The sequence below is a fragment of the Thamnophis sirtalis genome, unplaced genomic scaffold (assembly GCF_051295495.1).
Source record: "Thamnophis sirtalis isolate CommonGarterSnake01/CBP01778 unplaced genomic scaffold, rThaSir2_p1.2 scaffold_10, whole genome shotgun sequence".
Taxonomy (NCBI): domain Eukaryota; kingdom Metazoa; phylum Chordata; class Lepidosauria; order Squamata; family Natricidae; genus Thamnophis; species Thamnophis sirtalis.
Window position 1 is genome coordinate 40,006,960 of NW_028261390.1, and position 21,495 is coordinate 40,028,454.

The following is a 21,495-nucleotide window of genomic DNA, read 5'->3' on the forward strand; positions in this document are numbered from 1 at the left end:
CCAAATGTTCAACCTAAATGTTGGAGATGTGGTTCTTGTGATGCTACATATTTTCATATATGGTGGACATGTCGTAATGTCAAGGCATTTTGGATAAAAATATGGTGGATCCTGCAAAACATCTTTAAAAGAAGGATAAAATTTACTCCCCAGTTGTTTTTACTGGGTATATGTATTGATTTTACAGCAGCAGAGACTAATTTGGTTCTGTATTTAATAACGGCAGCAAGACTCTTGGTGGCGCAGTATTGGAAGAAGAAAGATTTACCTACAATTCAAGAATGGACTTTGAAAGTTATGAACTTAGCCGAAATGGCCAAAATCTCTGCATATCTCAAAGAACATTCAAACGAGAGATATAAACGAGACTGGAAAAAATGGATTGATTACATAAAAAGTAAATATGGGACTAAGAAACTCCAGATAGCTTATGCTTAGTATCAGTAATAATTTAAATTGTTTAAAATTTGGGTAACAGTAAGAAGCTGAGTTCAATGTAGAGATATTCTAGACTGTGATTGTTCAAAAGTTATACCACGTATGGTCTTTGGGAAGTCGGGGGGAGGGAAGGGAGGTGGGGATTTAGGGGGAGGGGGGAGGGGGAAAATACAATATGTGTTAAATTCCATGATTGTATTTGTATACTGTGGCTTTTCAATGTTAGTGCGAAAATAGAACAAACTGAATATACTGGAAGGTAATAGATACCGAAGGAAAGAGTCGAGTGAAAGAAGAAGGAGGGTGGAGAGGGTGAGAGAGAGGAGGAGGAGAAGGGAGGGAGGGAATGGAGAGGGTGTGATAGGGTCAAGGTTAAAAGAAGGGGAGGGGAAGTAGGCGTAGAGGGGTGTGTGAGAAGGAAGAATGAAAGTTGGAGGGGGTTGAAAGAGGGTGTATGGCGGGTCAAGGTGGTATACTGGGTTTGTATTGTAGAGGGCATTTTCTATATTCAATGTTATATGCCCTGATTAAGCACAGTGAATATGTGATTGTATAGAATGAAAACACAATAAAAAATATATATATATATAAAAAAAAATTAAAAAGAAACAAATAAAAAAATAAAAAAATAATAAAAAGAAAGAAACAGAATCCTCTTTCTGACCAAACATTTCTATAGCATTTACACAAATGCCAAGCATGCAAAATATCTATATCTTTCCTTGGCTCAGAATGCAAAACCTTGCCAACTTTTTCCCAATCTGACAACTTCAGAGAGCCTTTTGCAGGATAGAAAGGACAAGTTAAAGCAATTTCACAGACCAGCCAAAAAAGAGCCTTTTGTGAAACAGATAACTCAGACTTCTTAAGAAGATAACCCAACTCATTAACATGCTTCCTTTGTTCCTGAGAAAGCGAAGATCCCATACTTACAGAAACCTTGATAGGTTGAGAAGCCCTTAGGCTGACGACGCGTCTGTCCTTCCCTTGACGAAATATGGGTCCTTATTTGGGGCGCCAAAATGTAGCATTTAGAGTCCCGAAGCTGAAGATGAAAAGAATGTAATCCACCCACGGATAGCTGAATCAACCAAAGTTTATTGAGCATCCAGAATTGACATGAGAATCAACAGCAAAATTATTAATCATGAAACATCATTCTTATAGTGTTTTCAGCTTCTTTGAACTCTACCTACTTTACGTGTTATATCATTATTGGCTAACAAGTCTCCAAGGCACAATAATTGGTTAGTCCTTACATCATTGGTATACATGAGAACGTTCACGTTGTTATAGCTGAATAAATCAAGTGTTATCAAATAGTGAATAAAATGTTGTAGGTTATACTTTGTTTCATCCTGTGCCCTCGAACCATACATGGGAACACTGCAAGCAAAGAATAGCTGACAGGCAAATATTTTCTGCAGATTGCTGCAGTTTTTGCTTACACCTGTAACCTCAGTTCCAAGGACTATCCAGATGATTCACTGTAAAAACCCTACAAGTGACATCATCTTGGCTACTCCCAACCAATCACATGACTACCAAGCCACTCCCACCCAGTCACATGACTGCCAAGCCACTCCCACCCAGTCACATGACTGGCAATGAGAAATCGAGATTGAATGTTGATACTCTAGCTGCAGCACTTGCTGTAAGATTCAATATGAAGGATATTTCTTTTTCAGATATTTCCAATATATTGTTAGAAGATGATACATTGACAAAAAATATTAATTCAATGGAAAAGTACTCATTTAAATAATAATTAACAGGCATTTAAGCATAATTACAATATAAAATGTTACAAATGTTTTTATTATGCATATATAATATTATAGTGTATTATTGTTGCAATGAATAAAATATTTCTTTTATTTACAATATTTTTTTTCAATTTATTTGTCGTCCTTTTCATTGTAAAAAAGTTGGTCACCTTATTAATAAGGCTATCAGAACTTAGCTGCAAAATTTCTGATGACCAATAAGCAACTAAAAGAGAACAGAAAATACTAGCCTTTTGCTGACATCTATTGGTTGTCTGGATTTTGCAGGTGGGACCTGGATCCTGTCCTGTAATTCAGACCTGTCACACTGAGAACAACTTACAGTGCATTCAGAAAGTATTTAGACCCCCTTCGCTTTTATCAATTTTGTTATGCTGCAGCCTGATTCTACAGTTGTTGAAATTCATTTTTCCCCTCATTCAGCAATACTCAGTACTCCATAATGATAAAGTGAAAACAAAATTTTAGAAATGTCTGTAAATGTGTTAAAAAGAAAAACTGAAATATCGCATTGACATAATATCCAGACCCTTCACTCAGTGCTTTGTTGAAGCACTTTTGACAGCAATTACACCTTGAGTCTTTTGGGGTGTGACACGACAAGCTTTGCACACATGGATTGGGTGATTTTCTACCATTCTTCCTTGCAAATCCTCTCAAGATCAGTTAGGTTGGATGAGATTTTCAGGTTCCTCCAGAGATTTTCAATAGGATTCAAGTCAGGGTTCTGACTAGGCCACTCTAGGACATTCACAGAATTGTCCCTAAACCACTCCTGTTTGCCTTGGTTGTGTGCTTAGGATTGTTGACATGTTGGAAAGTGAACCTTGGGCCCAGTCTGAGGTCCTGACCACTGTGGAACAGCTTTTCATTGAGGATGTCCCTGTACTATGCTCCACTCAGCTTACCATCAACCCTGACCAGACTCCTAGTCCCTGCTGCTGAAAAACACCCCCACAGCATGATGCTGCCACCATCATGCTTCACTGTTGGGGTGATATTGGGCAGGTGATGAGTGGTGCCTGGTTTTGTCCACACATAAAATTTAGAATTGAGGCCAAACAGTTCAATCTTGGTTTCATCAGACCAGAAAATCTTGTTCCTCATACTCTGAGAGTCCTTCAGGTGCTTTTTTGCAAACTCCAAGCACGCTTTCATGTATTTTGCACTGAGGATAGACTTCTGTCCAGCCATTCTGCCATGAAGTCCAAATCGGTGGAGGGCCGCAGTGATGGATTGTCCTTCTGGAACTCAGTCCCATTCCCACACAGGATCTCTAGAGGTCAGTCAGAATGATCATCGGGTTCTTGGTCACCTCTCCTACTAAGACTCTTCTCCTCTGATTGCTCAGTTTGACCAGGCAACTAGCTCTTGGAAGAGTCTTGGTTCTGCCAAACCTCTTCCATTTGATAATTATGGAGCCCACTGTGCTCTTAGGAACTTTCAGTGCAGCAGAAATTTTATTGTAACCTTCCCAAGATCTGTGCCTTGCAATAATTCTGTCTCTGAGCTCTGCAGGCAGTTCCTTTGATCTCCGCCCGTTTTTGCTCCCAGGAAGCTTTCCTGAGGCCTGCTAGACCAAAAATGGAGTGTGGGGGGTGCTGCAAAAGAAAGAAAGAAGAAATGGAGGGAGGGAGGGGAAAAGGAGAGGGCGGGAGGACCACAAACCTGGCACTAGACGCAGCTTCAGTGGATACCTTGAAAAAGCACAGCAATTCAGGACTGGAAGGGGCATGGATAAGGTGACCAGATGTCCCAGTCACGATTTTTAATAATTTGTCCCGTGTCCCGCAGCGTGTTCAAAAAGTCCCGATTTTCCAAAAGAAAGAAAACAATTTTAAAAAGGACGCCGTTAAAAAAAAGTTATTTCTCTGAAGTGTCGTTCCCTATGTGGCCTTTAGAGGGCAGTGGTTTCCCTCTCTCCGCCTGGCTCACTCGCAGCACCCGATGAGAGGCGAATCTCCCTCCCCTCCTGTGCATGTGCGCACCGACGCATGCCGTTTTTCTGCAGGGAGAGCGACGGCTTTCTGGCCGCTTCTCTCGGGTGCCGCTCTCCCTGCAGCCATTTCTCCCTCTTTCTCCTTTTTGTCTTTTCTCCTCCTTTCCCCCAAAAAGAGAACAAGAGGGAGAAAGAGGAGGTGGGGGAGATAGTGGGATCGCTGCTTTCTGAGCTTGGTGCAGCAAGGATCCCCCACCCCACCTCCTCTTTCAGAAAGAGGAGGTGTGGGGGAGAGTGGGATCACTGCTTTCTGAGCTTGGTGCAGCAAGGATCCTGCTATCCTACTATTTTATTTTTCTTTATGTACACTGAGAGCATATTCACCAGACAAATTCCTTGTGTGTCCAATCACACTTGGCTAATAAATTATTCTATTCTACTTTACTCTACTCTACTCTATTCATTTCTATTTCAATTCTAACAAGGAGTTTAGCTTCTCTCTCTTGAAAATGTAAGCTAGCATAAGGCATTATAATGCAAGCTAGCCTTAACTTTCAAACAGTTCATTTAGTGACCAAAGTTACAATGGCATTGAAAAAAGTGACTGATGACCATTTTTCACACTTAGCGACCATTTTCACACTTAGCAACCGTTGCAGCATCCTCATGGTCACGTGATCAAAATTTTGATGTTTGGCAACAGATTCGTATTTATGATGGTTTCAGTGTCCTGGGGTCATGTTTGACAAAATATAAAAATTTTAATCAAGGGCCCCCCCTCATCAATGGTGTCCCTCTTTACCAATCTGAAAATCTGGTCACCTTAGGCATGGAGGTCATCTAGTCCAACCCCCTGCTCCAGCAGGACATTGTTAAAGTGAGTTTCTGTCTTTTGACACCTCCCCCAGTCACATAACTACATAGCCATGTTCACCCAGTCACATGACCCCCACCAAGTCACACCCACAGAACCAGTAGGAAACAAAATAGATTTCACTACTGTATAAACATACACATACACATACACACATACATACATACATTTACGGTGTACAGTTCAGACCAGTTTGTCTGGTAGTGGTTTGGCGGCCTGAGTCACTGGAACTGGTAGCAATCCAGGCCTGCCACGCCCCCAAACTGGTTCTATAGCGGCACCATCTTGTGTTCTGCTTCTGCGCAGAACAATTTTTATTGCACTGCGCATGTGCGTGCAGTGTGCATTAAGTATACATGCATCAAGTGTGCGTGCATCATGCATGCATCAAGCACATGTGTGCATCAAGTGCACATCAAGAGCATGCATGTGCAGCACTCCCACGAGCGAACCAGCAGTAGTGACTGCCAGAATGCACCCCTGATGGTGTATGTAGGGCCAAGGTGGCGCAGTGGTTAAATGCAGCACTGCAGGCTACTGCTAGATCAGCAGGTCAGCGGTTCAAATCTCACCGGCTCAGGGTTGACTCAGCCTTCCATTCTTCCGAGGTGGGTAAAATGAGGACCCAGATTGTTGGGGGCAATATGCTGACTCTCTGTAAACCGCTTAGAGAGGCCTGAAAGGCCTATGAAGCGGTATATAAGTCTACTGCTATTGCTATTGCTATTGCTATGTATATATATGGTTGACTTACTAGGAAGAATCTATGAATCTCACTGAGTCAAACTACTGAAAGCTGATAGCCTCCTTCCCTCAAGCAGAAGAAGATATGAAATCAACTGCAACAAACAGTGTTAATATATTTTATATCATAACATGTTATTAAATTACTGCAAATGATATTCATGAAGATTATATTTTTCAACTTTCAATAATGCCATGGCAAAGTAGAAACAATGATGCATTGCAGTACCATTTGCCTGTAATCAAGAACTGGTGAGACTACAAAATAGAAGCAATAGAAAATTAAAAAGTACTTTGGGATATTAGAATTCAAACAGACGTGCCACATAAAACCCAGACTTAATTGTTACTTATAAGAAGACAGAAAAAGTCTGGACAGTGGACAATGCAATACCTGGAAGGGGCAGGTTTATTTACGAACCCTGCCTATTAGCTCCAGGAAATAATGCCCTGCTGAGACAAGGAATGCCTTCCATAGAAGAATATGCAGTATTCACATTTGTTAAGAATTTTAAAAATCAAGGCAAATGGATAGAAAAGAGCATTAAGGTTCTAGACTCTTAATATCAAAGCAGTCTTTCACAGAAAAGCAGTCTTGCCAGAAAAGTCTTGCCAGAAAAGCACTGCCATTTCTGGACACAGTTATTGGAGAAAAAGCATCTAGAACTACAGTGAGAAAAAGAACCTACATTAACATAATATGAAGCAGAAATAGGAAATATCTAGTCTCCAGAAGAACGACTGCTAAAAATTTGGGGTGAACGCTCTACCTTAATCTTCAATGCTTCAGCACTAATTTTGCCCTAAACAGGTTGTGCATTATTCTATTCTGTCTCATAAATGATACTTTCTGAAAGTTCATGGCCATTAAAGCTATTCAAGTGACAATTACAGCAGGTTTTGCCCAATTTATACCATCTTTATTCATTGGACACTTCAAAATATAGGGACTAAAACCTAAGTGGCTAAGCATTTATCTCTAATTTCCAATGTCCTAGGGGATAGCTGATCTGAAAGAAACAGAATCCGCAACAGAAGCAGTGAGGTAGTACGATAAAAGAAAAAACCCATATGTGCCACAATCAAGGAAATGCAGTTTCTGGGGAATCCCCTGTGTTCCATCCAATTTATGCCTCATCTGTGGCAGTAACGTTGCTAAACCACAAATAGGTGTCTTGATTATTTATAGACATTATTAAGAATAGGAGAAAAGGTAGCTATGTTTCAGAATTCACCTGTATCCATTCATGAATTTTAATAGATCAGTTATGGGGTGTAGGGAAATACCCTTTTTTATTTGAGAAGTCTCTTCAATTATGAGAAGTGCATACTTCAGTGCTAGGGATTTCCTACAGACCTTAGTTGTCTTTGATGCTGCTGGACTCCCCACACCTCAGATTTATTAATTTTTTTTAAAAATGATAAAAAATATATAAATTGGAAACTGATATGATACAAGAAGGCAGTGATCACACCACAAGATCTGATCTCACTCTAGGCCAGTGATGGCTAAACTTTTCCTGATCGAGTCTCCAAAGTGCAATGCGCATGGGCCCACATACATATGCCCCCCCCCCATGAGTCCCATACACCTGTGCATGCACACACACACACCCTGCACGCCTCCACCCCTGGACAGAGACATGATGCACGCACACTAAATATTAACAGAACAACATTGATTTATTTTCATCTGGCCACATTATTAGTATTCTCACCAATAAAGGAGAATACTTGTAGCTCAGGGTTGAAATGAGGGATTCTTGGTGCCCTCTAAGTTTTGTTGTTTTCTTGCAGACATTTCATTAAGCAAACTAGGTAACATCATCAGTGCTAGCACTAACACTGAGAATGTTACCTAGTTGGGTAGTGAAATGCTCAAAGAGCACCAAGGACCCCCATCCCTTATCGGTACTCTCACAGAAACATAAGCAATCCCATGAAGACATATACACGTATATAAAAACAAATTTTCCTCTTTCCCTCCAGAAAAAAAACAACAGTAAAAAGAGAAATGGAAGGGGATAAAGCTTGGAAGAGAGAAGGAGAATTCTTAAACAAAGAAAAGAGAAAAGGAGAGTGAACAAACCTGAATGGCAATGAGAAGGGAAGAGATGGGGGTGGGAAGCAGAAATACTCTGTTTAGACATTACAAAGATTTAGATTCACCATGCAAATAACCCTTCCTCAGAAACAGTTTACTGAAACTTTGAGCAGCATTATCTACATATTGCTCATTGTTTTCATTACAACCCTTTATTTAATTATAGTCAGTATTGCAATTATTCCCCTTTCAAATTACAAGTAATTGTTGTCTTCCTACAGTAACAGTTGTTGCATCTTCAGTACTTAAAAAGAGGGAGGGGAGGTCCAACTCCTTTCCCTGACTGGATTTGCAGTCTTCATCACCAAATGCTGTTTAAGCAACATAACTGACTGAATGGGCTGGTGAAATGGCCCAAAGCTCCCATGGACCTATTTGTTCCATTGTACATTTCAAATATGGCAGTAAAATATAAGTTGCAGTTCCAACAAACATGGAAAGAAATTTCGCCATGCTGATGCACTTAGATTGTTGTTGTTGTTGTTGTTGTTGTTGTTGCTGTTGCTATTGCTGTTGTTGTTGTATGTGTGTGCCTTTGAGTCAGTGTTAACTCCTGGAGAAGTTCCTGCAGTTTTCTTGGCAAGATTTTTGAAGTAGTTTGCCACTGTCTGCTGTCTAGGGCTTCCTAAGGGCCCAGAGTTGAAATCGTACAATACATTGGCATTTTGGAATTTCCTTACAAGAAAATAAATCTGAATTTACCATTATTTGGTTATGGTAAGCTCTTCTCTTAGCTTTGTCTGTTAAATTTAATGAGTAGCCAATTAAATGCCTAGAGAGGAGAGAAAAAATAATTTCTTTCCACGGCACAAATTGATCTAAACAGCTGTGAAGAAAAAAAAGAAGGACAAAACAGGACTGAGGCAAAGAAAAAGAATAAGCACATGAAAAAGGCTAGGAATGTGACAAATCCAGCAAAATAAAAGTGTTCATAGTAGTCAAGATGTAGAACAGTGAGTGGTGAGATCAGGAATCAAGTGCCCACTTTAAATATGGAGCTGCTAAAAAACTTTGGGTCAGTTATTTCTAATATCTCTAATCTAACCTGTTTGTTTGTTTGTTTGCTTGTTTATGTCCTGCCTTTATTATTTTTATAAATAACTCAAGATGGCGAGCATATCCAACACACCTTTTCCTATTTCCCCCACAAAATAACCTGTGAAGTGGGTTGGGCTGAGGGACAGTGTCTGGCCAGCTTTCTATCTTGGTGCCTTAACCACTAGACCAAACCCACTCCTAGAAGTCATATTGTTGTAGAAAATGATAGGCTTAGACTTCTCAGGATACAGGAAAAGTTTATTTGGCAGCCAGGTTCAGAAAGCCAGCCCATGGCTAGCATTGCAAGTTCTGAACAACCTTCATTATTGAAGCACGCATTCTTATACATTCTCAAAGGCAGTGTAACACGGAAACACTTAACTCATTTCTTAGTGGTTACCTTGAGGAGAAAGCCTTATAAGGAGATGAGATCTTACTTCTCCTTTTGTCTTGGGCCATAGGTACTGACTATGTGTCTTTATGCGAACTTTAATTGAACCTTGTGGTTTTGGACTTTTGACATAGGGACGTTTGCTGGAACATGTTGTGGTTGAAGGCTGATGACATTTCCCTGTCCCTTTAAGCAAGTTTCTAACTGCCCCTTTTATGCCACCTCTTCATTCTTATATTTTAATCCATATTTTATTCTACTTTAATATTAGTTATAGATTTTCTAGTATAGTACAAGCAATTTTCAACCTACAACCATAATGGAGCCTGTTCCTAATGGTTGCATGTCACAATGACCATTAAGCGAGACAGCCTCATTTAAGGACCCCTTACCCCCTGATCTCCCTGATGCAGTCACTTTACAGCCATGTGGGTCATTAAGTAGACCACAGAGTCCCTCAAGGACACTTAGACACTCCACAGCCATTAGGCCTGCTTTCCCCTGACACATACCAGGTGCCCTCAGGCCTTTTCCCCTGGTATTTTCACTGCATAACAGTGTGCTTAGTGCAATGGAAAGCACTGGAGCCCTACAGCTTTTTACAGTGCTGCACAATCAGAGGTGGGTTGCTCCTGGTTCGGACTGGTTCAATCGAACCAGTAGTGGAAGTGAGCCCCGGGCCGGCATCCCTGCCTCCTTCCTCCAAGAACCGGCTTGGGGGCCAGCCTCCCCTGCCACTGCACCCTTTCCTTGCTGCCCATGTGGAACCTCTGCCAGTTGGGTGCCTCCCATTTCTCCCCACATGGGCCCCACCTGGTCAGCTGGCTGGCCAGCCGGGAAAGCAACAGGTGGGCAGGCGGGCAGGCCTGGCTTGGCCTGGTCTTCAATGCTCAATATGGCAGGGGCGTGGCGGCAAACAGTAAGGAAAGCGAGCCCCAGGCTAGCATCCCTGCCTCCTTCCTTTCCAGCTAGTAAAACAGAAATTTTTGCCGGTTCTGTGGGCGTGACTAGGTGGGGGGGCATGTGACTGAATGGGAGTGGGTATGAGTGACATCAAGTTGGCCATGCCCCCTTAGTCACATGCCCTCCCCCACCTAGCCATGCCCACAGAACCAGTAGTAAACAAATTTGAAACTCACCCCTGTACACAACACTGCGCTGATTGCAATAGGGAAGCAGAATCTATTGCTTTATTGCATGGCAGCATGGCATGATTCTTGTAGTGACTACATTTTCCAAGCAACAACAATTCACTGTGGCCACTTGGAAAATGGTGGCCACTTCAGGAATTGCACCATGTAGCTGTGCAACAAATTAATCCATTCTGCTTCTCTAATCCAAACTCTGGAATTCTAGAGATCTTTTAAAATATTGAGGAGAAAGGGATGGGGATGGTGGGGTGGGAAGCAAATATTAGTCATGCTAAATATAAATCCATTAAAGTTAATAAATTTTCTCCATATATTATCCTTAATCAGATCCACTATCTGATTTTGAAAAGTATAATGAAAAATATCCAATTCCCAGGCTGCCAATTTGAATTAATTTGTTTATACATTTTCACTCACTGAAATCTGGTTAGAAGAACATGGAAATGAAAATATTTAGTAATACAAAGGGAAACTTTATTCAAACCAATTACTAAAGTGAAATTTTTTTCTCTGTCTGATTCAAGTTAGGATTAACTGTGTTCCTTTAAATTGATGTGATTTACATTCAAATAGTGATGACAAATGATGAAGTAAGCAAATGACTACATTCTATCCACCTGAAAATACTTCAAACATCATCAATATGCAATGATGCTGAAACCAGCCTCTAAACCTGGATCTGAAAGTAGTCCATATAACACTGAATATTAAAAAGACAATGCAAAAATGTTTGGAAACAAGTATCTTGCTCAAAAATATGGTGCCTTCAGCAGGCAGGGAAAAAAAGATGCTGCATATGGGAAAATATTATCATGGTGTCTAGAAGAACAAATTTAAGATGCGAAAGAAAGATTCATAATAATACATGTTCAGATTGAATCCAGAAAAAATAACAATTTAAGTTGCAACTAGAAATAAAACAAAGCTGATTCAGAAACAGAACAAGTCAAATATCAAATGATTGCAGAAGTAGATGTAGACACAGATATTCAACAATGGAAATTTCAGTGGCAGAAGAATATTAAATTTACCTGAACACTAGAAGAAAATTGGTATAAGATATGAGGCACTTTGGCTAAAGTTTGAATCAAGGGAACTGTTGGGACACTGTTGGTGTAACACCCTTCCTGCTGCCCAGATATTTCATTGCCTAAGCTGCTGATTTCCATTCCTGGGCTATTAGTGGAGCCTCAAAACTGCTGGTTCTTGAGAATTTCAATCTGCCACCTTCCAACATTGAATAGGGGGCAACTCAGGAGTCTGTGGACTCCATGGCAATCATGGACCTCTCCTAAGTCATTGATTGCCCAATGCATAGTTGGTGCCACATGTTAGATCTGCTTGGCTGAAATATGATCTGGGAGTGAAGGACATTAACATCAGTCCATTGCCATAGAGAACTCACTCTCTGGTTGCCTTTCAGTTCTTTGGGGTGACTCTTCCTTGCCCTAGGCAATTGATGGACCCAGAGAACTGCCAGTGATAGTGTTATACTTTTATTAAAGTTTACTAAACAATATATTCACTAAGGAAGAGAAAATTTGTAGCTCAGGGATAAAATTAGGGGTACTGTGCACTCTCTGAGCTTGCTTGTTTTCTTACAGATGTTTCATTACCCAACTAGGTAACATCATCAGTACTAGAAGGAAGTGGAGTTTGCTCTCAATTTATATTCTAATGGCTTGCCCTGCCATTGTTTGTGGGAAGTGGTCTTAATGGTTCCTTGGTTAGGGTGTTACTGTTAACTTTTTGGGCAGTTCCTTGATTGGGGTATTGTCTCCTTCTTGACTGTTGATCTGATGTTAATCTTAGTGTTAATCAAGTTTATCAGGGAATTAATTGCTGGGAGAGTGATGTTGTGGTCTTTTTGTGCCCTTTTTATCTTTTTGGTTGACTCTTTTGAATGGTATATAGATGTTGTTTATGTCTATGAGTCTATTTATGGCTGATTTGTAAGAATACCAGGCTTCCAAGAATTCCCTTGTGTTTTTGGGCTTGGTCTAGGAAGGTCAGAGTTTCCCAACTGAAACTATGGTTAAGTCTGTCCATGTGTTGTGAAATTAGAGCATTTTCATCTTGGCTTCTCATTGCTGGCTGATATTATGGATGCATTCTGCTAGTCTTCTGCCTGTTTATCCTACGTAGGGTCTGTTACAGTCTCAATTCACTGTGGCCGCCGCTCTATCTGTTTGAGCCGCCGTGGCTTGGCCTGTGCTTGGAGGGGACTGCCAGCCCTGCCGACTGCTGTTTCATTCGCTCCAGCTGTCGACCTGCCCCTGCTGCCTTAGGGGGACAGCTAACTTGCCGCTGTTTCACCCACCCGGCCACTGCCACCGCTGTCCCATCGCCGCCGGCCTGGCTTTGCTGCTTCGGGGGGGGGGGGGCTGGGTCTTGCTGCTGTTTCGCCCACCCGGCCACCGCGATCGCTGTCCCATCGCCACCGGCCTGGCTTTGCTGCTGCGGGGGGGAGGCGCTGGGTCATGCCGCTGTGCCTGCCCTGCTGCCCATGGAGCCGTGGAGCTGGAGAAGCCTGTGTTGGTGTGACCTGGGGCTGGGCGGCTGGCCTTTCTGCTGCCGCCATTCCATCCTGGATGCAGCTCCCCCTCCCTCCCTCCTCTTCTTCCTTCACTGTGGCTTTGGCTTTGGACACCGTTACCACTGGAGGCTTCGATCTATGGCCCCCTAGAGGGGGAGGACAGGGTCGAAGAGAATGGGGAACTTGCTCCTTTCAACCAGCACCAGCCTTTCCAGTCCCCTCAGACTTTGGCACCTTTCCCAGACTGCGTGGGGAAAGAGTGAGGAGTTTTCCTCCCCCCGCCCAAATTGTTACCGGCTCAGCCACCTCAGACTGCGCTGACCTAAGAATCTACGTTTTAACTTGTGTGTTGAGTGTATGATAGTACGATTGTGAAAATGAATGTGCCCACTTTTAAATTAATTAGTTAATTATTTTTATTGCTGTTTTGTATTTTAACGATTATTGTGGGGTGTGTTTGTGCAGAATGCCTGTTGAATGAATGTTATGGGACTGGGGGTGCGACCTGGAGCCCCCTCCACTGAGTGCAGAACCAGAAGTGGATGGGGGCCTGGATCCGCCCCTTGCCCTAGAGTGAATGCTGTGTGGGGCCTGCCGAGAAGAATGGGGGCCATGGGAGGGGGGGTCTACGGATGGGGAAGAGGGTCGGAGCATTTCGGTCATGACTGGGAGGGGCAGATATGACGGGAGCCGTAGGGCTAGCCATTACCGGGGAAGAAGGACTCGCTACATTACAGCGATTCCTTGTTCCGGCCCTTCAGGTTCACCTCAAGAACCTGGTGGCAGAGGAGATCAGGGCTCTGGTCTCAGGTTGCTGTTGCTAAATGCCAGGTCTGTTGTGAATAAGGCTCCCCTCGTCTGGGACCTGATATTAGACGAGGGGGCGGACCTGGCATGTATAACTGAAACCTGGCTGGGCCAAGAGAGAGGAGTCCTCCTCTCAGAAATGTGCCCAGATGGGTTTCGGGTGCTTCACCAACCACGACACCAAAGAAGGGGTGGGGGGGTAGCAATGGTTGTCCAGGAGTCGTTAGTTCCTCACAGGATCCCTGCCCCGGAGATTGTGGGGTGTGAGTCTCTTTTCTTGAAGTTGGACCTAGGGGTTCAAGTGGGCTTGTTCTTGACATACCTACCTCCTAGCTGCGTCACAACAGCCCTGCCTGTGCTGCTGGAGTCAGTAGCCGGGTTGGCAGTGGAGTTCCCCAGACTAATGGTGCTGGGGGACTTTAATCTACTGTCTCTTGGCAAACACTCTGAAGGAGCACAGGAGTTCATAGTCTCCATGACAACCATGGACTTGACCCAAATAGTTCAGGGTCCAACTCATAGAGCGGGACACACACTCGACCTTGTATTTCTCTCGGGGCAGTGGAGACGTGATCTGGAATTAAGGGGAATAGAGAGATCGCCCTTGTGATGATCAGATCACTCCTTGCTGAGGCTTGATTTCAGGACACTACTCCCCCACTGTAGGGAGGTGGAGCCGATTAAGTGGTTCCGCCCTAGGCGCCTGATGGACCCAATGGGATTTCAGAGGGAGCTTGGAGAGATACCTGACTCCCTTGCCCGCAACCTGACCGAATCCTTAGTCGCTGCTTGGAATGCTGCGGTGACTGAGGCACTAGATCGGATTGCGCCTTTGAGACCTCTCCATGGCAGTGGATCCAGGAGGGCACCTTGGTTTACCGAGAAACTCCGGGAGATGAAGCGCCAAAAGAGATGCCTAGAGCGACGTTGGAGGACTAGTAATTCTGAAGCTGATCAAACACTACTAAGAGCCTTTATTAGGACTTACTTAGTGGCGATACGGGTGGCAAAATGCACTTATTTTTCTGCTCTTATTGCGTCCGCAGAATCTCGCCCAGCCGCCCTGTTCAGGGTGACCTGCTCCCTCCTGAAAGGTGAGGGGGTGGGGGAACCCCTGCAGGGAAGAGCTGAGGAATTTGCTCAGTTCCTGTTGGACAAAATCACTCAGTTTCGGACAGACCTAGACTCCGCTTGGGCAATACCAGCCGAGGTGCTGAGGGCAAGTCTAAGTGGGTTTTCCTGGGATGAGTTCGATTTTGTCACCCCTGAGGAAGTGGACAAGGCCATGGGAGCGATGAGTGCCTCTACCTGTTTACTGGACCCGTGCCCCTCCTGGCTGGTTTTGACCAGTAGGGAGGTGACACGCGGCTGGCTCCAGGCAATCACCAACGCTTCTTTGCAGGAGGTGTCTTTCCCGCAACCATTAAAGGAAGCGGTGGTGAGGCCCCTCCTCAAGAAGCCTTCCCTGGATCCAGCCGTCCTGAAAAACTACCGTCCGGTCTCCAACCTCCCTTTTTTGGGGAAGGTTGTTGAGAAGGTGGTAGTGCTTCAACTCCGACGGACCTTGAATGAAGTGGATTATCTGGATTCCTCTCAGTCTGGTTTCAGGCCTGGGTACAGCACAGAAACCACTTTGGTCGCACTGACCGATGATCTATGGCGGGCGAGGGATAGAGGGCATTCCTCTATCCTGGTGCTTCTTGACCTTTCAGCGGCTTTTGATACCATCAACCATGGTATCCTTCTGCGACGTCTGGAGGAGGTGGGAATGAGAGGCACCGTTCTATGGTGGTTCTCCTCCTACCACTCCGGTAGGTTGCAGTCGGTGTTGGTCGGGGGACAGAGGTCGACTCCTAGGCCCCTCATTTGTGTGGTGCTACAGGGTTCGGTCCTATTTAACATCTACATGAAACCGCTGGGTGAGATCATACGACGGCACAGGATAAAGTACCATCAATACGCAGATGATACACAATTGTATCTATCTGCCCCGTGCCAGCTCAGTGTAGCGGCGGACGTGATGTGCCGATGCCTGGACACTGTCAGGATCTGGATGGGGGTAAACAAACTCGTGCTCAATCCGACAAGACCGAGTGGCTGTGGATGCTGCCCCCGAAGGACAGTTCAGACAGTGCATCCTTGATCCTGGGGGGTGAAAATTTACACCCTCAGAGAGGGCCCGCAATTTGGGGGTCCTCCTGGATTCACAGCTGACACTGGAACACCACCTGTCAGCTGTGACCAGGGGGGGCTTTGCCCAGGTTCGCCTGGTGCATCAATTGCAGCCCTACTTGAATCGGGGAGCACTTCAAACAGTCATTCATGTCCTTGTCACCTCAAGTCTGGATTATTGCAATGCGCTCTACATGGGGATACCCCTGAAAAGCGTTCGGAGACTACAACTAGTCCAGAATGCAGCCGCGCGAGCGATATTGAGTGTACCGAGATACACCCATATTACACCTATCCTCCGCGAGCTGCACTGGCTGCCAATTGGTCTCCGAACGCAATTCAAGGTGTTGGTCATTACCTTTAAAGCCCTACATGGCTCAGGACCAGCGTATTTGCAAGACCGCCTATTGCCACATACCCCCCAACGGCCGATAAGATCCCACAGGGTGTGCCTCCTTATGACGCCGTCAGCCGGACAGTGTCAGCTGGCGGGGCCTCGGAGGAGAGCCTTCTCTGTGGCTGCTCCGACCCTGTGGAATCAGCTACCCTCAGAGGTCCGGACCTCACCCACCCTCATGGCCTTCAGAAAAGCTGTTAAGACCTGGCTGTTCCGGCAGGCCTGGGGCTGTTGACCTTATTATGTAGGGTCCAGCCCCAATTGGAACGTATGGGTGTTGGGAATTTTTTAATTTTTTTAATTTTTAATTTTTATTTTGTTTGTTTTCTTTTCTTGTTCTGTGTAAGCCACCTGGAGTCCTCCGGGATTGGGCGGCCTATAAATCTAATAAATTAAATTAAATTAACTTTTTCTTTGAGACCTGCTGGGTCTTTGGGTTTACTTAGGATGTTTTGGAGGCCTTTAGTTGGCTTGTGGGCTATACTGATGCCATATGACTGTAATAGTCTGTTGGTGGTTTATGAGATATTTTTGACATATGGCAGTGTTATCCTTCTCTTATCCTTCTGGTTGTGCTATATTGAGTTGTGTGGTCAGGTACTTTTAAGTGAAAATGCATTGATATCCATTTCTGTTGGTGTTCATCTAAATAGTTATCTACACATCTTCTCTTGTGGGAGTTGGGTTACTTTAGTAGTTGAATACTGTGATTGATGTGTGTGGTTTTTCGGTGGACTTGGGCTTCTAGTTTGCCATCACAGTCTCTGCCTAATAAGGATATCCAGGAAGGAAAATGTTGATAGTTTTGTAGGTGTTCTCTAGTTGGACTTTTTATTACAAAAGGTCTCAAAATCTTTTTTGTATCATGACAAGCAAAACTGGATGCAATATTCCAAGTAGGATCTTACCAAGGCTTTATAAGATGGCACTAATACTTCATGTGATCTTGATTTTATCCCACTATTAATGCAGCCTGGAACTGTGCTGTTTGTTTGGTGGCTGCAGCACACTGCTGGCTCATATTTAAGTGATTGTCCACTAGGACTTCTAGATCCTTCCCATAGTTGCTACTATTGAGCCAAGTGCCACCTATTCTATACATATACATTTGGTTTTTCTTGCCTAAATGTAGAGCCTTACTTTTCTCATCACTGAATTTCATTTTGTTAGATAGGACCCAGTGTTCATGCCTGTCAAGATTCTTTTGTTTGAGCAAGCCATTTCTGTGTGAGAAAACTACTTTTTTATGAGGAATAACTGATGGTAGCACATTCCACCATTATCTCACCATTTGTTGTTTTTTTATGAGAAAGTGGTTTTCCCTTTCTCATAATTTTAGGACCTGAGTCACCATTTGAAACTACACAGGACAAAACAACAAGTGGTAAGAAAATGTTGGAATGTGCAACCATTAGTTATAGCAATATTTGTCATAAATTCATAGATGAGAAGGCTATCCAGGATTGCATAAGCATTATGTTATGTTCAAAATAAAAGGTTTCTAATATGTCAGGTTCACCGATCTACAAACCTCTAAATTCAGCAAATATTTGTTTTATTGTTTTCTGAGAAGAGGGAATCTTAAATATGAATGCTTCTTCTTTTTCTTAGGTTCTGGCCAATAATTTGGGGTGGGGGTGGCGAGTTGAAAGGCAATTTGGCAATATGCCTTTGTCCATAAAACATTTTGGCTATATAAATGTTTTAAATAAATAAATAAAAGCAGTAGAAGTGTCCAGATTTATATGATAGAGTTAATCGGGGGTGGGTTCTGGCAGAGACTACTGCCAGTTCGCTCAGGGGCGCACTGCACATGTACTTGATACGCGCTGCGCACACATGCAAAGTACAACTAAAATTGCTCTGTGCATACGCAGAAGCAAAAAACAAGATGGTGGCGTCACAGGAGAACTGGTTCGGATGCACAGCAGGCTTGGGTCACTGACAGTTCCAGCGACGCAGGCCACCAAGCTACTACCAGTTCAGCCGAATCGGTCTGAACATGTAGGAACCCACCACTGGACTTAATTCACTGTTTGTAGAAATAGTAGGGATTTTTTTAAAAAAGAAATCCTATTTATATAGGAAGCAATCTCTATTTCTGTTAAACTAAAAAGTCATGATTTTTAGATAAACTTTTGTTTACTTTCTCAACTTATTAAAATATACTAAAATTTTATCACAGGAAAAGAATGTGTACTCAGTGAATTTGTAAATAGACATGATATAATCAATTTTTAAAAAACAGGCTGCTTTACAATGGAACAGTAGCCCGCCCTCCACCTACATGGCTCATAGGGTTTAAGAAGTACATAACTCACTACTCAAGTGCTTATCCCTGCCTAAGTAAAGTGAGAAGGTGGGGAAAAACTAGAAGGGAAAAAGTATAGGTAATTTATTGACAGGTTTCTGTTGCAAGTTTTCTGTATTCCTTCAGAATAGAAATTCCAAAATGTCATCAATGAAAGGAAAAAATTATTTCCTAGTCAGAATTTAAAAAGGGGTAAAAACTTGTGTCACCTAGCTTTTCTTTTTTTTTCTTTCTTTCCAAAATTTATACTGTGTGTGTCTAGTTATAGAGAGCTAGATTGACACATATTAACTAGTTAACTCTACTCGAACAATTGCACAATGTATGAAAGATTACGTTTATGTGTTATTGTACAAATCTTAGTTTTGGTAGATGGAATACATTTAACCAATCAAGTTGGTATAGATGCAATATTGGCTGATATCAGCATGCTTCTAACTATTTTGCCAGTAAGTTATTTTGCCACATTTATTATTTGATGCACTGATTTTGTTATATGCTAAATCTATTTTACTTCTATTTTACAGTCCAATGGAGATAAATTATACACACCAAAGAATATAGCGGTAAGTGGAATGCATGTTCTGCATGTTCTATGAATCAAATATTGTATTAGTGCCTCTAAATTAAAACGTTAGAGATTCTAACCCTTCAACAATTATTTTTACATTAAAATCCCAGGGATTTCAGTTGAAAAGTTAAATTTTACAGGCTTAAGCTTACCCCTATATATCCAGTGTTTCCTATATAGTATTAGTTTTAATATATAAATATATTGAATAAAGCTGCTGTGTTCTGCTTTGCAAGCTAGTGTAGGTATATATAAACAAAATATCAGAAATGCTGTGACTTGAATTTCATGTGAAGGTCTGTTTTAATGCATGATATCAGCTAACACATGACAGATGTAGGTGATAGTGTCTAAAAGTAATTAATTTTGTATTAATAGGTATTGTATAGTTCTTCTAATATTGTTTCAATTCTAAGGAAAGTTTCTTTTTCACATCATTTTAAACTAAGTTGTCAAGAGAATAGTTTCATGCTGCTTGAATTACAAGGGGAATAGCAATATTGAAGAGAATAGATCAGACAAAGTGAGGTATCATTTAATCTTCTCAAAGTCCTGTTCATTGTTATGCTGGGAAAGGAAGATGATGAAGACAATTGGATTTGTGAACTCTGTTCCCTTGCACAATCTCAGTACCATCAAGAATAGTTTTGGGAAGAGCATGGTAGAGGATATTGAGGAATGCCTCATTTGATTGCATTATTCTTCCAGTGAAAGGAGGTGGAGTGTCTTCCTGAGGCCATCCGTGTTTTGTGTCATATCTACTAACTCATAAATTTACATTAATTTATAAACTGAATGGAAAAGTAGAATATAAAGGACAAGTAGACTATAAAGGGACATGCCAAGCATTGTATTTCATTCAAGAGATATCTTTTATCTCTAGACAGAAGATAGAAAATAGAATCATAGAATTGGAAGGGACCTTAGATGTCTCCTAGCCCAACCCCCTGCTCGAGCAGGAGATCTTATATCATTTCAGACAAATGGTTGTTCAGTTTCTTTTTGAAAGCTTCCAATGATGGAGTACCCACAATTTCTGAAAGCAAGCTAAAGAAAAAGTGGTGGAAGTATTCGATAAGAAATTATCTCTTAAGGTTGTTTCCAGTTAATGAATTTATATTATTCATGCAAATCACATGTTTTGCTTCCTTTTGTAACATGTGACACACTACCTATTTAAGGTGAATTGTAAAAGAATGGCCATAAAATGCTTTATGAAAGAAGTTGAAGTTTTAGAAGAGGAAAATCAGGATAACGAAAACATCACTGATATTATTCATCGTACCCAAAGAAATATCCATGCTATTTGGGTAAGTATTTTTAAGCATTTACATATTTAAAAGCCAAAATCTTTAAGTAACCTAACTCTTGAGAAAAGTAGGAACTCAAATGACTACTGCCTAATTCTCATTACTCTTGTAAACTGTACATGAGATCTAAAGACAATTATTTTTATGCAGTCCACAAAATAAAATAAAATCTTTACGTCTTTAATGAAATGTCATCTAGAAAACATAGGAAGCTACATTTTGGTTGCTGCTATCAAGAAGAATTTATGCACTTATTTATATTAACAGTTTATGCCAAAAGGAATAATATATGTTACTGTACAATTAAAAGTGTGACTAACAAGACATAATCCTGCCACATTTTGTATTAGGAATTGGTAATACGGTGAAAATTGGAAATGGAATTTATATGGCAAACTTAATCCTGTTATAAAAACTTGGGTTGTTGAATTCTTCCTCTTTTCAGTATGTTAGCAATTATGTGTAGAAAAATACACATAAGCTTCTCTGTTTTTAGTCTGAACTTAGTTATATTTATTTATGTGAATCTTGAATAGAGATTAAACATACTATTGGGCAGGTTGGCATTGGGAAACAAACTGTACAGACTAACAGACCAGCTGTGGCTATTTTTTCTTAACAGTATTACCTTGTTAGCAATATAAATCATATTTGTGACAAGAAAGCCTTCCTCCTCATGTTTCTTTTAGATGAAATAATTGTAGTCTCATATCTTTAATTGCAGAGAGAAGATCTACAAAATATTAACCAAGAAAATACCTGTCCTCAATGTGAAATGTATGAAGCGCAGCATTCTAAAGTTTTTCTTAAACACCTGATTGAATTTCTGCAGTTTGCACATTCCACTGGATTTTGAAAAACACTATACATTTCAGTCAATTCTACTTGGTTATTTAAAATATAATTTGGATTATTTAAAATCTAA

General features: G+C 41.9%; 1 protein-coding gene across 1 annotated transcript; it reads left to right on the forward strand.

Annotated features, from left to right (window-relative positions):
• The first annotated feature begins 18,217 nt into the window (after positions 1 to 18,217).
• Positions 18,218 to 21,495, forward strand: LOC148043865 (interleukin-15-like). Its single transcript, XM_087723818.1, has 4 exons — positions 18,218 to 18,382; positions 19,217 to 19,255; positions 20,442 to 20,570; positions 21,295 to 21,495. The coding sequence occupies exons 1-4, from the start codon at positions 18,218 to 18,220 to the stop codon at positions 21,424 to 21,426; spliced, it is 465 nt and encodes a 154-aa protein (XP_087579944.1). The 3' UTR covers positions 21,427 to 21,495.

Bases quoted from the DNA above. Each gene is read 5' to 3' on its own strand.
- LOC148043865 (XM_087723818.1), top strand. From the start codon at position 18,218: ATGCAAAGTACAACTAAAATTGCTCTGTGCATACGCAGAAGCAAAAAA. The intron at 18,383-19,216 runs GTAGGAACCCAC...TCTATTTTACAG, and splicing joins AGCCGAATCGGTCTGAACAT to TCCAATGGAGATAAATTATA. The intron at 20,571-21,294 runs GTAAGTATTTTT...CTTTAATTGCAG, and splicing joins GAAATATCCATGCTATTTGG to AGAGAAGATCTACAAAATAT.